Source organism: Aedes albopictus, chromosome 3 (assembly GCF_035046485.1).
Source record: "Aedes albopictus strain Foshan chromosome 3, AalbF5, whole genome shotgun sequence".
NCBI classification, from domain to species: Eukaryota; Metazoa; Arthropoda; class Insecta; order Diptera; family Culicidae; genus Aedes; species Aedes albopictus.
Window position 1 is genome coordinate 307,244,614 of NC_085138.1, and position 13,932 is coordinate 307,258,545.

General features: G+C 44.1%; 1 protein-coding gene across 1 annotated transcript in view; it reads left to right on the forward strand.

Moving 5' to 3' along the window:
- The first annotated feature begins 1,425 nt into the window (after positions 1-1,425).
- LOC109621516 (RING finger protein 150) overlaps positions 1,426-13,932 on the forward strand; it is a 115,233-nt gene continuing 102,726 nt past the window's right edge. Inside the window, exon 1 of the mRNA XM_062842396.1 lies at positions 1,426-3,224. Coding sequence (XP_062698380.1) covers positions 2,669-3,224 — 556 coding nt within the window. The 5' untranslated portion in view covers positions 1,426-2,668. The remainder of the gene's footprint in view (positions 3,225-13,932) is intronic.

A 13,932-nucleotide genomic window follows, 5' to 3' on the forward strand; every position in this document is an offset into this window, starting at 1 on the left:
GAAAAATTTTCTACTTCTGTGGATATTGCTTTAATTTTAACCTATAATGAAGGCAATTAAAAGCGGCACCAACAATGTTTATATGACTGGTGTCAAATGACAGCCCTTATTTGTCCCGAATCCTCTTAAATCCACGGTGAATGATGCCTTGACGGTAATTTTATAAGCTTTGATCGCTGAAATTTTTGTAATGTACTTTTTTCTCGTTACTGAGTTATGGTCAATTTTCACAAAATTTGCCATAACTCAGGAACGAAAATTATATGCATTCCAAAAATTTCAGCGATTAAAGCTTATAAAATAACCTTCTAAAAATTTTCCACGAATTCGGGCATACTTTTTCCGGTTTTGCTTTACGAATTTTCTCAACTGTGAAAAATTTTGTGGGAAACCTTGTTTCTACGATGCTTCGTTCTTGAGTTATGATTTTTCAATGTAAGTAGTGTCAGGAGAAAACAAAAAAAATCCACCTGAGTTTTCCGGGAAAACAGGCGACCCTGAATTTTCCTCAATTTTTGTTTGATCATATATTCATGAGCCCTGCCTGTGGAAAAAAGTTTCATGAAAATCTGAGACCCTTCGGCCCAAACCCGGACGGTAAAAATAAAAAAAAAAACCATGAGAAAAATTTCATTTGAATTGGCAGAGGTCGCATCTATACGATTTGTATGTTGAGCAGCTGGAAATGCTCTTAAGACATATCATAACAAAATAACATTGTTGCATAAATTCTAGAAACATGTATTAACCATGAATCAATTCAATTCTCAAATTATCAGAATAATTTCATTAATGAGTCTTCTGTGAAATTTAGCAAGTTTAGAAATTCTCAATAAAAATTCTGAATTCCTACACGAATTTTTTTTCTGACATAACTTTTGAACTCCGTGGTGCTTTACAAACAACTTAGGGAGCGTCCATAAATGACGTAGCATTTTTTGGCCAATTTTTCACTCCCCTCCCCCCTTGTAGCATATTTTCCAGCTCGTCCCATAATCCCAGACTCCTCCCCCTAAAAAGCTACGTCATTTATGGACGCTCCCTTAGCTATTTTTAGAGTCGTTAGGGTTTATAAAAAGTCCATCCTCTGAAATTCTGCGTATTCAATATAGCGCATTTATCGAAACGTCGGTTGAAAATCAAAAATGGAAATATTAACATGAAATGAACTCACCGGTTTATATTAACTGTCATGTTCATCAATGTACACATCACTATTCTATCCAATAATTTCAGGACCTTTTATATGGTATTCTAATCTACACTATTTAGTTTCCACCCATGTAACCCCTTTTTCCCAAATCGAACCAGCCTAATCGATTGCTGGAGCACCACGGCTCAGAATAATGACGTATCCTACTAAAAACAGTTGACTTATACTTTTCTTTCTCTATCTCTCCATCCAATTGTGGTATTTTTCCAGATTCTCGTCGTCGGAGTACAAAACAAACCGCTAGCTGAGCGCCACCGTGCCGTAGCCGACCAAGTTACATCATTTCCAAAGTAGCCGTCGTCGTCGTCGTCGTCGTCGTCGTCGTTGTCGACGCAATCGTAATAGCTTAGAAGCTAGAATCACTTTTCGGAAGCCCCATTCAAGTTCACAGTTGGCCGCAAGCGCAACCGTCGAAAGGAGGAAGCAGCTGCCCAGTCAGTGTGAAGTGAAGGGAAGGGTCACCATATCGCCAACACTCTGTCTACAGTCAGTCGTGTGTTTACACTCCCATGAACAACACAGTCGACGACAGCGACAATAATACTTAGCATCCAGCTCCGTAGCTCCATAGTGCGCGCTCTGGCCCTGCCCCAACATAGCTTTCGAAGAGCTGGAAGTCGGTGGAAAGGGACTGGCTGCCTGCGTGAGGAGAGTGTGTGCCGGGTATTCGCATTCAATTAGCCCTTTTTGACGACAGGCGACCTCCACTATATTAGTTCGTCGTAGAATTTCGAAGAGCCTCAACCGACTGACGACTATCCGCGCCGTGGACTTGTGTCTCTCGCGGTGGTGTTTGTGGTTGTTGTTTGTCAACGAAATTGACGAGACGAAGACGAGTCCCTCGCGGGCGGTCGTGTGGAAAAGTCCCATAAAAAGCCGAAAAAAATTAGGCGCGCGCGTCTTCCTCCGTTCCCAGTGTTGTGCGGGTGGTTATTTTAAGAAAGGCAGAAGTGGAAGAAAAACATTCTTTTCGGTTCAGTATTTCGCGCGAGGCGAGTCAGTGATAAGTTACAACTAGTTTGCGGCGTGGTTCTAGGCGAAAGGTTCGCGCTTATCAATCAATTCCCCTCTACGTTCGAGTTTTGCTTATCAGTTTGCTGCGAAGGGTGGAGAAAGCCGGCGGAAAGTGTTCGGGGTTTTGGCGAGTGCTCTTATCGAACCGCTCAACCTGACACCGCGACGACGCGACCTGATGCCCTACGGTTACAACGAAGGTGCCAATCGAGTGTAGTGGTCGCATTCTTGTTATTTTTTCGCTTTCTGCGTAATATCATCGTCGTACTGTGATAGTGCCAACAGTAGATCATTCTCCGAGAATTTCAAGGTCGACGATATGTTCCCTTTGTTGTGTTGAAGAAGAGACAACGTTCTCCGATACGCGCAGACTGCGGGATCAGTTGTGTAGTGTGAAGAAGTGCCAAGCTTCCGCATAGTTCTTGAAATACGAAGAAGAAGATGGTGAACAGAAAAATGTCCGCACTAGGTCATCAGGTGAACATGAACAACTTCCTGTCGCTGCTGGTGGGTGCTTCCCTGGTGGCGGCCAACTCGTCCCCAAACCATGATCTGACCTCATTCTCCCAGCCGACCGAGTTCTCCAACGGTGTATCGTCCTTTGCCCTCCCGGCCGAGGACCGTATGGCGTTCGACAGCTATACCCTAGCCTACCTAAACTATTCCTACGTCGACAGCAACGGGTTGGAAATGTCCGAAGGAGAACTCATCGGCAAGTTCGGAGAAGGGCGAGTCCTCAACAGGTCCGGTCTCTTGGTGCATGTCACCAAATCGGACGATCCGAACGAACATCGCGGGTGCTCCAAGGATTGGAACGGAACCAAGGGTCAGCCACTGCCCCCGAACGGTGTCAAGTGGATAGCGCTGATTCTCCGCGGAAACTGCAACTTCGAGGAGAAAGTCAAGCATGCCTACACGCACGGAGCCGCCGGGGTTATCATCTACAACGATAAGGACGACCCGCGGTTGGATAAAATGAAGATTAACGACAAAGAACGTAAGTATTTTTTTCGTCTTTCGGATAAGCTTGGCTAGACACGTAGACTGTGAATGGGTTGATGTATGTTTGCAGCAGGCAAACACTTGAAGCGGTCGAGTGGGAACATTCGATATGACTTTTTTATATAATTTAATGTGAGGTGTGCGAGTGTTGTATTGATTTAATAGAACAGAGCCCCAGTTGCGCGATGTTTTTACGATAACTGTCGATAGTCACAAATCCATCCGGTAGAATGAATCTTTTAATCAGAGCCAATCGGAACACATGTCGTCGATTTACTTTCATGGTGTTACGGTTCCTGTGCAAGTAAAACATGATAAACGTTTATATTTCTAAACAGATGTTTAGTATGACGAAGAATTCCTGGTTGACAATTCTCGTGGGCCAATTAAGAGACCAATTTGAAAAATATGAAAGGTCGTGATTCTTACCACATTTGCATAAATGGGAATTTAAGTGATCGTTACGTGATTGATCAAATCTATCCGAAACTACTCAGTTTCGTGTGGCGCAAAGCTTGGCATATCATTCTCAACATTCGAGAAGGGAAAGGAATTTTGAAATTTCTTTGGAGATTCTCCACTTGCTAAACAGCCGCAGAAGTAAATTTCGATGGCTTAGAGGGGGTCCACTACTACAAGGGATAGACAAAATGATCGGGATAGGCATTTTCACTTTTCAAAAAATGTTCAACTAGCTGTAACTTTTCGAAAAGTGCATCACATATTCCCAAATTTTCACTGTAAGTTGATCAACTAGTTGTGTATCAGTGGCCCATATTTGGAAAATATCGGGCTATTTTACACGAAGATATAAAGATTCTAGAAAAAAGTATAATTATCCGATAGCTAACTTTGAGCTGCTATATCTCCGGATTGCAATGAAATTTTGATCATTCATTACTTATATAATGAGCTATTGAAAACTTTTGACTAAAGCCCAGTTTTGTGTTCGAAAGAAATCGCACAAGAATCTTTTTGAGCAATTCCTGGCAGAAACTTTCTATGGTGACTGCCAGTTGAACTCTCATTGCTTCGCAATTGCGTTCTGTGATCGAAGAAAAAAAGGTTTCTTGAGCGGTTCATGCAAGGAAGTTCCCATGTATCAAGAAAGGCTGAGACATTCGTTTTGAACTGCAAACAGCCCTTGAACTTAAAATTCTTAACACGGAAGAAAATTATAACGATAAGATTATTTTTTCCAATAAGTTATACAAAACATTAACATCGTTTCAAAAATCAAGATAGTAATTATAGTTCATTTAAATTTCCTCTAATTGACATAAATATAAATATGTTTTGAAGGAAAGTAAAAACATAGCTGGGAATAAACTTAAAAAAGTAATGGAATACATTTTAAGTATAGGCCAATTTACTAAAAACCACAAAATAAGTGAAATCGCCATAACTTTTGCTCTTATTAATAATTTTAAGCAAAACCAAACGTTTTTTAAAGCTCATTGTATTACCAGGGTTGTTACAACAGCGCGGATTTCGTGGTCTTCGCTGATTTGGCGTGGATTTACCCATAGAATCTGGCCCTCGCGCGGAATTGATTTTTTACGATTTTCATCAGCGATCTTTCGTATGGGATCTTCTTTTTTTTATCTATCAGCGATTGACAAATCACTTCGTTCTTCATTTTTTGAATATTTAATGTGGTTATACTATACAGTGGATTTTACCCATTTTATTTAAAAAAAGCTTTCATTTAAAGGTATGAATCCTCAAGCCTTTGGGACTTTGGCAATATGTTTCAGTAATAATTAAATATAAAATTGATCTAAAAAGATCCAGATCAGTTATATCTAAGTATGTAGATATTTATTGGAGAAAAAAAGTTAATTTTACATTATATATTGCGAATAGTCCTATTACTCCAATACCCCCTCTCAATCGGCCAATCCTAAGCCTCGGCACAGCTTCTCCAGATGCACCGCATCCACCGGTTCAATGAACAAATCCGCCAGTTTATTTTGTGTGTTCACGTACTTCACCGCCACACGTCCATTGGCAATGTCCCAGGAAACTGACAGAGAAACATAGGTCCGGCCTGGTGAACAGCATCACGTTCATAATTGTTCCCAGAAGCTCGCGATATGATTCCTGGGTTGCTTCACCATCGCGGGAAACGGCCAGACTCTTCTCCATCGGGGTCTTGGAAGGGTTGCAATCCGTCATCTTGAAGCGTACCAGTAGCTTATCGATGCTCGCTTCTTGAGAAAGATTAATGGAATTTGTCGACCGGTCGTACACCAGCTTCATTCCCAGGAAACGGCTGATTTCTCCACAATCCGTCATCTTGAACGTCAAACTGAGGGCTTCCTTCAGATTCAGGATCGTTTCAAGCTTTCCCCCAGTAATGAGCATAGAGGTATAGGATGATGATTGCTTGCTGCACACCGGTCGCGAGAACCGTCCTGATGGTGGCAAGTCTTGCAACTGGAGCAGTCAACTCCAGTCTTCTGTAGGACTCCTTTCACCACCAATCTTTCCTTGTGTTTGACCGCATTGCCGGATGCGTCATCCTTCAGACGAAACACCCACTTCGATTTCAGAGGTTTCACTCCCTTTGGACAATTTCAGATTCGCCAGACCTTGTTCTCCTCCATGAAATGCAGCTCGTTTTTTTGTATTAACGTGTATTTTAACTTAAATGCTAACTCTACACTTTAATGCAGCTCGTCTCGTACGGCAGCCATCCACATAGCTCGGTCGGCACGCTTGGTCATCTCATCGTAGGACTCAGGCACATCTGCAGAAATCAATTCACCAGAAACAGCTCTATAATAACCAATGAAGTAACAGAATAACTTACCGGGGAGTCGGCCCTCCCGTTCGCTATGCCTCGCGACAATTCCCTCGGAACTTCGTGTCTTTCTGTGGGCGAAGGGAGTGTATTTTCTGGTTCTTCAACTGGGTCTTGACCTTCATCAATGGCCTCTGCTTCAGGTCCTCGGTTGACTTTGCCGATGACATCAACGGTGGCCGGATGGCCCGTTTCCCCTCTTGCTCGAGCGGGAATTGAACAGTCAATGGAACATCGTCATCCTGTATCATCGAAGCGTACGGAAAGCACGACTCATCAAACTTGACCGTGCATATCTTTAAGCATTCCATTACGGGTCATGGTCTCCAATGCGCGTTGGCCGATTTGCCCGAGTCAACGATGTCATAGGTTTCCGATTGCTACCTCGATGTGATTCGCCTTTGCTTCCTCCAACGACGGCTCAGGCTCGCACAGTCCACCCCGGAGGAGTCCGGTGGCCAACAACTTCCCGTTTTTCTTCAAGACAGCTTAATACACTTCTGGAGAACAGGACATCAATGCCTGCATCGGCCATTTTCCTCACGGATATTAAGTTCTCTCGTAGTTCCGGAACGTAGAGCACATTCTTTAAGTTGCACTGTACTCCTTTGTTGCTTACCGCATTGATTTCGCCGATCTGTTCCGCAAGCATGGCTTCTCCTTCTTTTGCAACCTTGATCTCCACGCGGCTGGTTATCTTCTTAAAAACAGCGCAATGAGCCTTCTCGCCAACCAGATGGTCGCTGCATCCGGAATCCAGCTTGAACAGAATTCACCCAGACCTCTTCTCAGCAACGCTTGCATCGGCCATAAAACTGATTGCATCCTTCTTCGCTGAATTTCCTTCCCGATGGTGACAATCCTTCTTCATGTGACCACGGCGTCCGCATTCATGGCACTTTCCAAGGAATTCTTGCTTCTTCTTCGAATCGCTTGAGAATGCTGCCGACTTGTCTTCAACCGAATCACCCTGCCGGTCTGATCGCTTCCTTTCTTCGGCCAGTAGACGCTGCTTGACGAGGTCCAAGTTCAAGTCTTCTTCCGTCACGTTCTCCAGAGCCGTAACCAGGTGATCGAACGAATCTGGCAGCGTCAGGAAGAGCTGCGATACCAGACCACTTTCCTCTAGTGTTGCTCCGGCTGTCTTTAACTTCCTAACAAGCACATCGAACTCCAGAAGATGCGTCCGAACGTCTCCGCCTTCATTCATCCGAAGACGAGCCAACTGCTTCCGAATTATAGTTTGACTCGCCACGGACTTCTTCACGTAGGTCGTTTCCAGACTGGTACACATCTGCTTTGTGATAGCCTTCTCCACTCGTCCGACAGGCAACACACCAACAATGCTTTGGAGATCCGGTCCGTTTCTTCGAATTTCATCCTTTCTGCTCCTGTTGCCGGTGCCTCCAAAATCAGCACATCCGCAACGCCCTTAGCTTCAAGGAACAGGCGTACGCGGTAACTACAATTCTAGAAGTCGTTCTAGCTTCTCTTCAGCAACGGTGGTAATGGTGGTAATGGTGGTTCTTGATCGAATATTTCAGTAAAAATTACTCCTACCAATCGAGAAATATATTTTATTATCGATACAGCAATTTTTATTGTGTTTGGAAATTAAATAATTTATCTGTGAGATTTTTTTCTTTCCTACTATGCTACATTTTTTGACCACTTTGTGCAACTTCAAATTTTAATCATCTTGTTTACAGAGCCCTATTTTTTAACTTTTACCAGAAACATCAACAAAATTGGTATTATTTGCTTCGTTAGCATATTTACTACAAGAGCTAGAAGAAACTTTTTTGGATATTGTGCTCAAATTGAAATGGCAGTTAATCGTTAGTGTATTTATAATTTCTGAAACAGTCTATATTATGTTATAAACTAGCTGCAGGATGATGTTAAAATAACTAAAACTGTAACAAAAAGTACACTAGTCTAATCAAGATTATATCTTATTTTGTTATAATCATATCAAAATCATAACAGAATGTCATATGAATTTTAGCCTCTGGATTACTGGTTTCTATCATAATTTGATATAATTTGGTTACATTATATTCCAAATGTCGAAGATTCAAAACTAAATTATAATACAATGAGTTATGAAACAACATTTATAACATAATGTGATATATTTGAGCCATTATATTTTGAAAATACCAATGATGTTGAACATGATTATGTCACAATGAGTTATAAATATCATGATTTGTTAGGATTATGTTATATTTTTGTCGGGATGTTACTCTCTTTGCTATCTAAGTTCACTTCCTAAAGAAAATAAATGCGATTTTTAGTTTTTTTCTCGTTTTTTTAGAAAAAAATATAGGAATATAAACATGTTTTACTACATACATACGTACATTTATAGCGTATCGAGCCCTGAAGATGGTCCAATAGCCGGACCGAAACATCGGCGATGATAAACATTTAATCAACGCATTTTATCAGACTGCAAGCCGAAATTCTCTAGGAAAAATCAACAGTCATCCAGTCGAATCCTATAATCAAAACAACATGGCTGAAACATACGTACATTTATTTACACTGAAGTTTTTTTTACGCGGTTTTTTTACGCGGTTTTTTACGCGGTAGGGTAAAAGCTTCCTTAGTGGAGGTAGTACCAATAGTGGTGGTAGTGGACATTTAACACTATTTCGACCAAAAAGCTTGCAAATGGCATTTTTAATAGATGCATCATACCTAATTAATAACATAAATTCAGTTTTGTAGTCAGGATTTGCCGAAAAACCCATTTTAAACAATTATTTTCCTTAATTTTTTTGCTCCTTTGCACCTATAGTGGTGGTAGTGTTCCTATAGTGGTGGGTCTCATAAGAATTCAATGGGATGCGCCACTATAGGAATCAATGTTAAATTTTACCTCCATCATAGGAACCGTGTACCTATAGTTGGTGCATGTGATTTATTATCAAAAACAGAAATAAACAATGGTTTTTACATTTTTCCTAGCAAATTTAAGTGAAAAACTACCGATCAACGTTTTCAGACTTTTTATTTTATGGTATTATCAATTTTATTCAATTATTTTACTACAAGGAGCTACTAATAGCACCACTATTGGTACATTTACCCTACCGCGTAAAAAAACCGCGTTATTTCAAAACCCGTCGTAAAAAAACCGAGTTTTTCAAAAACACGCGCAAAATAGTCAGGATTACATCCAACGTAACTTGTTTTGTTCGGCAATGAACACAAGAATATTCAGGCGAAGACACTGGACTGTATATAGGATGCGGCAGAAAGAGAAACGGGGTTTCGGATAGGCAGGCAAAAACACTTGTTCACTTTCACACTTCATTCTCTTTCTTACACTATTTACACTTTATAACTTCGCGTTGTTTTAAGCCACGCGAACGCTTATCACTTTCACTTTTGGATTGCAACTAACTTGCGACCGCGAACGGGTCGCATATATATACTCAAAATCCAACGTACCAGAACCACGTGGAAGGTTCTACGCGCGCGTAGAACCCACGCGACGTGTATGGAACGAATCATCATCAGCACGCTACCTGCAGGGCGACGACGACGAGAGTCGATGATGATGATGATGGCTACGGCGGCGGCGCTCACGGCAGGCTCTCACGGCACTCACTCTCTCGCTGCTGGTCGCTGCTGTCCCGTCGGCTCGTGCTTCATAACGATCTTCGATGACGGTTCCGATGCGATGGTTGGTCTTGGTTGCGCATATCAGTATGCTGCTGCCCACGTTGGGAGCGCATTTTCGCGAACATTTTTTTTTTACTTTTTTACGACGTTTTTTTTTTTGAAATAATGCGGTTTTTTTTACGACGGTTTTCGAAATAACGCGGTTTTTTTACGACGTTTTTTGAAATAACGCGGGTTTTTTTACGCGGTTTTTTTTACGCGGTACCATTACCGTCGTAAAAAAAACTTCAGTGTATTCAACATCACATTTAGGACAAGACAAGGGACAAGACATAATCAACAATATTACGCCACAATACTCGGTTTGTGGCTGCCGCTCTCCATCCTCGGTCGCGCCCAATGTACGCCAGGTCACGCTCCACCTTGTCCGCCCATCGTGCTCTCTGCGCTCTACGCCTTTTTGTGCCAACCGGATCAGTAGCAAACACCAGCTTTTCAGGGTTGTTGCCCGGCATTCTTGCAACGTGCCCTGCCCACCGTATCCTTCCGGCTTTGGCCACCTTCTGGATGCTGGGTTCGCCGTAAAGTGCAGCGAACTCGTGGTTTATCCTTCTCCGCCACACACCGTTCTCCTGCACACCGCCGAAGATCGTCCTTAGCACGCGTCGCTCGAAAACTTCGAGTGCTTGTAGGTCCTCCTCGAGCATGGTCCATGTCTCGTGCCCGTAGAGGACCACCGGTCTTATTAGCGTTTTGTACATGGTGCATTTGGTGCGTGGGTGAATCTTTTTTGACCGCAGCTTCTTCTGGAGCCCGCAGTAGGCCCGACTTCCGCTGATGATGCGCCTCCGAATTTCACGGCTCACGTTGTTGTCAGCCGTCAGTAAGGATCCAAGATAAACGTATTCCTCCACCACCTTGAAAGTATCCCCGTCTATCGTAACATTACTACCCAGACGGATCCGGTCGTGTTCGGTTCCGCCTACCAGCATATACTTTGTTTTTGAGCCATTCACCACCAGTTCGACCTTTGCTGCTTCGCGTTTCAGGCGGGTGTACAGCTCTGCCACCGTTCCAAATGTTCTGGCAATAATGTCCATGATGTCCGCAATGCACACAAATTGACCGGATTTTGTGAAAATCGTTCCCCGGCTGTTGAGCCCGGCTCGTCGTATCACACCTTCCGGTGCGATGTTTAAGAGTATGCATGAGAGTCCGTCACCTTGTCGCAGTCCCCGGCGAGATTCGAATAAACCGGATAGTTCACCCGAAACCCTTACGCAGTTTTGCACACCGTCCATCGTTGCTTGAATCAGTCTAGTCAGCTTACCAGGAAAGCCGTTTTCGTCCATGATTCTCCATAGCTCTGCGCGGTTGATACTGTCGTATGCCGCCTTGGAGTCGATGAACAGGTGGTGCGCTGGAACCTGGTATTCACGGCATTTATGGAGGATTTGCCATACGGTGAAGATCTGCTCCGTTGTCGACCGGCCGTCGATGAAGCCGGCTTGATAACTTCCCACGAACTCATTCGTTTTAGGTGACAGACGACGGAAGATAATCTGGGATAGCACTTTGTAGGCAGCATTCAAAATAGTGATCGCCCTGAAGTTCTCACATTCCAATTGGTCACCTTTCTTGTGAATGGGGCAGATTACCCCTTCCTTCCACTCCTCCGGTAGCTGTTCAGTTTCCCAGATCCTGACTTTCAGCCGAAGCAGACAGGTTGTCCAACTTTTCTGGGCCCATCTTGATAAGTTTAGCTGCGATACCATCCTTACCAGCTGCTTTGTTGGTTTTGAGCTGATAAATGACATCCTTAACTTCCCTCAGCGTGGGAGTTGGTTCATTTTCGTCCCCCGCTGCACTGGCGTCGTCGTTTCCTCCGTTGCCGTGGTTTCCCATGCCTACGTTCTCCACGCCGTTCAGGTGCTGATCGAAGTGCTGCTTCCACCTTTCGATCACCGCACGTCCGTCCGTCAAGAGGCTTCCGTCTTTATCCCTGCATATTTCGGCTCGCAGCACGAAGCCGTTGCGGGATGCGTTGAGCTTCTGATAGAACTTCCGTGTTTCATGGGAGCGGCACAGCCACTCCGCTTCTTCCAGGCGGCGTTTTTTCTCCCGAAAAAGGGCGGGTCTGTTGTTTCCGCTTCTGTTTGTAACGTTCCACGTTCTGTCGGGTCCCTTGCTGCAGCATTACCGCCTTCTTCTCCTTCAAAACCGTTCTGCACTCTTCGTCGAACCATTCGTTCCGTCGATCCCGTTCCACGTACCCGATAGTGCTCTCGGCTGCGTCGTTGATGGCTGCTTTCACTGTACTCCAGCAGTCCTCAAGAGGGGCCTCATCGAGCTCGCCCTCATCTGGCAACGCGACCTCGAGATTCTGCGCGTATGCTGAGGCGACATCCGGTTGCTTCAGTCGCTCTAAGTTGTACCGTGGCAGTCGCCGGTACCGTACATTGCTGATGACGGAGAGTTTTGGGCGCAGTTCTACCATCACCAGATAGCGGTCAGAGTCGATGCTGGCGCCACGATAGGTCCTGACGTCGATAATGTCGGAGAAGCGCCGTCCGTCAATCAGAACGTGATCGATTTGAGATTCCGTCTGCTGTGGTGATCTCCAGGTGTAACGATAAGGGAGGCTGTGTTGGAAAAAGGTGCTACGTATGGCTATATTTTGGAGGCGGCGAAGTCAATGAGTCGTAGGTCGTTTTCGTTCGTCTGCTGGTGGGCGCTAAACTTACCAATCATCGGTCTGAATTCCTCCTCCTGGCCTACCTGAGCGTTTAGGTCTCCATTGATGATCTTGACGTCGTGGCTTGGGCAGTGGTCTTACTCGCGTTGGAGCTGTGCGTAAAATGCGTCCTTGTTATCATCAGTGCTTCCGGAGTGTGGGCTGTGCACGTTTATTATGTTGAAGTTGAAGAATCGGCCCTTGATCTTCAACCTGCACATTATTTCGTTGATCGGCCACCAACCGATCACGCGTCTCTGCATATCACCCATCACGATGAAAGCAGTTACCAGCTCGCGTGTGTTGCCGCAGCTCTGGTAGATGGTATGATTACCTCTAAACGTTCGCACCATGGATCCTGTCTAACACACCTCCTGCAGCGCTACGATGCCGAACCCGCGGTTCTTCAGTAGATCGACGAGTATGCGGGTGCTCCCAATGAAGTTGAGAGATCGGTAGTTCCACGTATCGTGTTTCCAATCGCAAGTCCTTTTTGTTCGCTGGGATCGTTGCAGTTGGTCTCGGTTCGTATGATTCTGTTGCTGATTTTCCATTACAATGTTTTTTACGGCTGGCTCGTAGGGGCTGACACCAACCGCCTACATTCCGGAGGACCATAGTGCACAGTTGAGCTTAGAGTCCTTCCCTGGCACTCGGACGTTGATCAGTCGCGGGGGATCAGACGCTGTTATGAGCCGCTCCTCCTGGAGAACAGACGCTCAGGTTTGCCGAAGCAAACCCCCCCCCCCTTTCCTGTCAGTCTACAACCAAAGTTCCTACCGGGGTTGGTTACCCGATCTCCCCTAAGGTTGCACATAGTTTCCGGCCGGTACCACGTGGAGGTAGGGATAGGAGTTGCTGGGCAGAGGCTAGTGGATCACAATGGGATCTGAATTGCGCAGCGTACCCAGCCTTCACGCCAACATTTTTTACTATTCTTCACGTAGTTTCCTTCATGAGAATTTTCAGTGTGACTGACACTAGCTCCCAAGAAACACATCTAAGATTTTCTCTAGTGAGCTCGCAGATTTTTTTTTTGCAAATAGCTAAAAACCTTTATCCATGTCAGCACATGACATGGGTAAGGGTTTTATTTTACTTTTATTTTTTCTAAAATAAGAAGCTAGACAAGCATTAGAAAAAAATGTTATTTTTTTATTGCTTTCTGTTATCATCGCAATCTATTGTTTCCATAAGGATCCCAAATTTGGTAAAGCACCTAGCTCAAATCCATAGCTTCGCAACTAACTCCATGAAGTTACTTCTAGGTGAATTCATGGGGAACTTCTTTCCAGATGGAATCCCTGAAACATGTGTGTAGGCTTTTCCAGGAGTAATTGGCTATGGTACTCCTAAAGAATGGCTTTAGAAATTCTTGGCTAAATTTCAAGCAAATTCATGAGAGTTATTGTCACTGTATATTTGTAAGGAGGCTCATGCAAACATATTTATAATTGGCCTATATTCTTTTGGAAAGACTGCACAGAAAGAAATCATGAAAATTAAACAGCACGTAAATTAAGCATC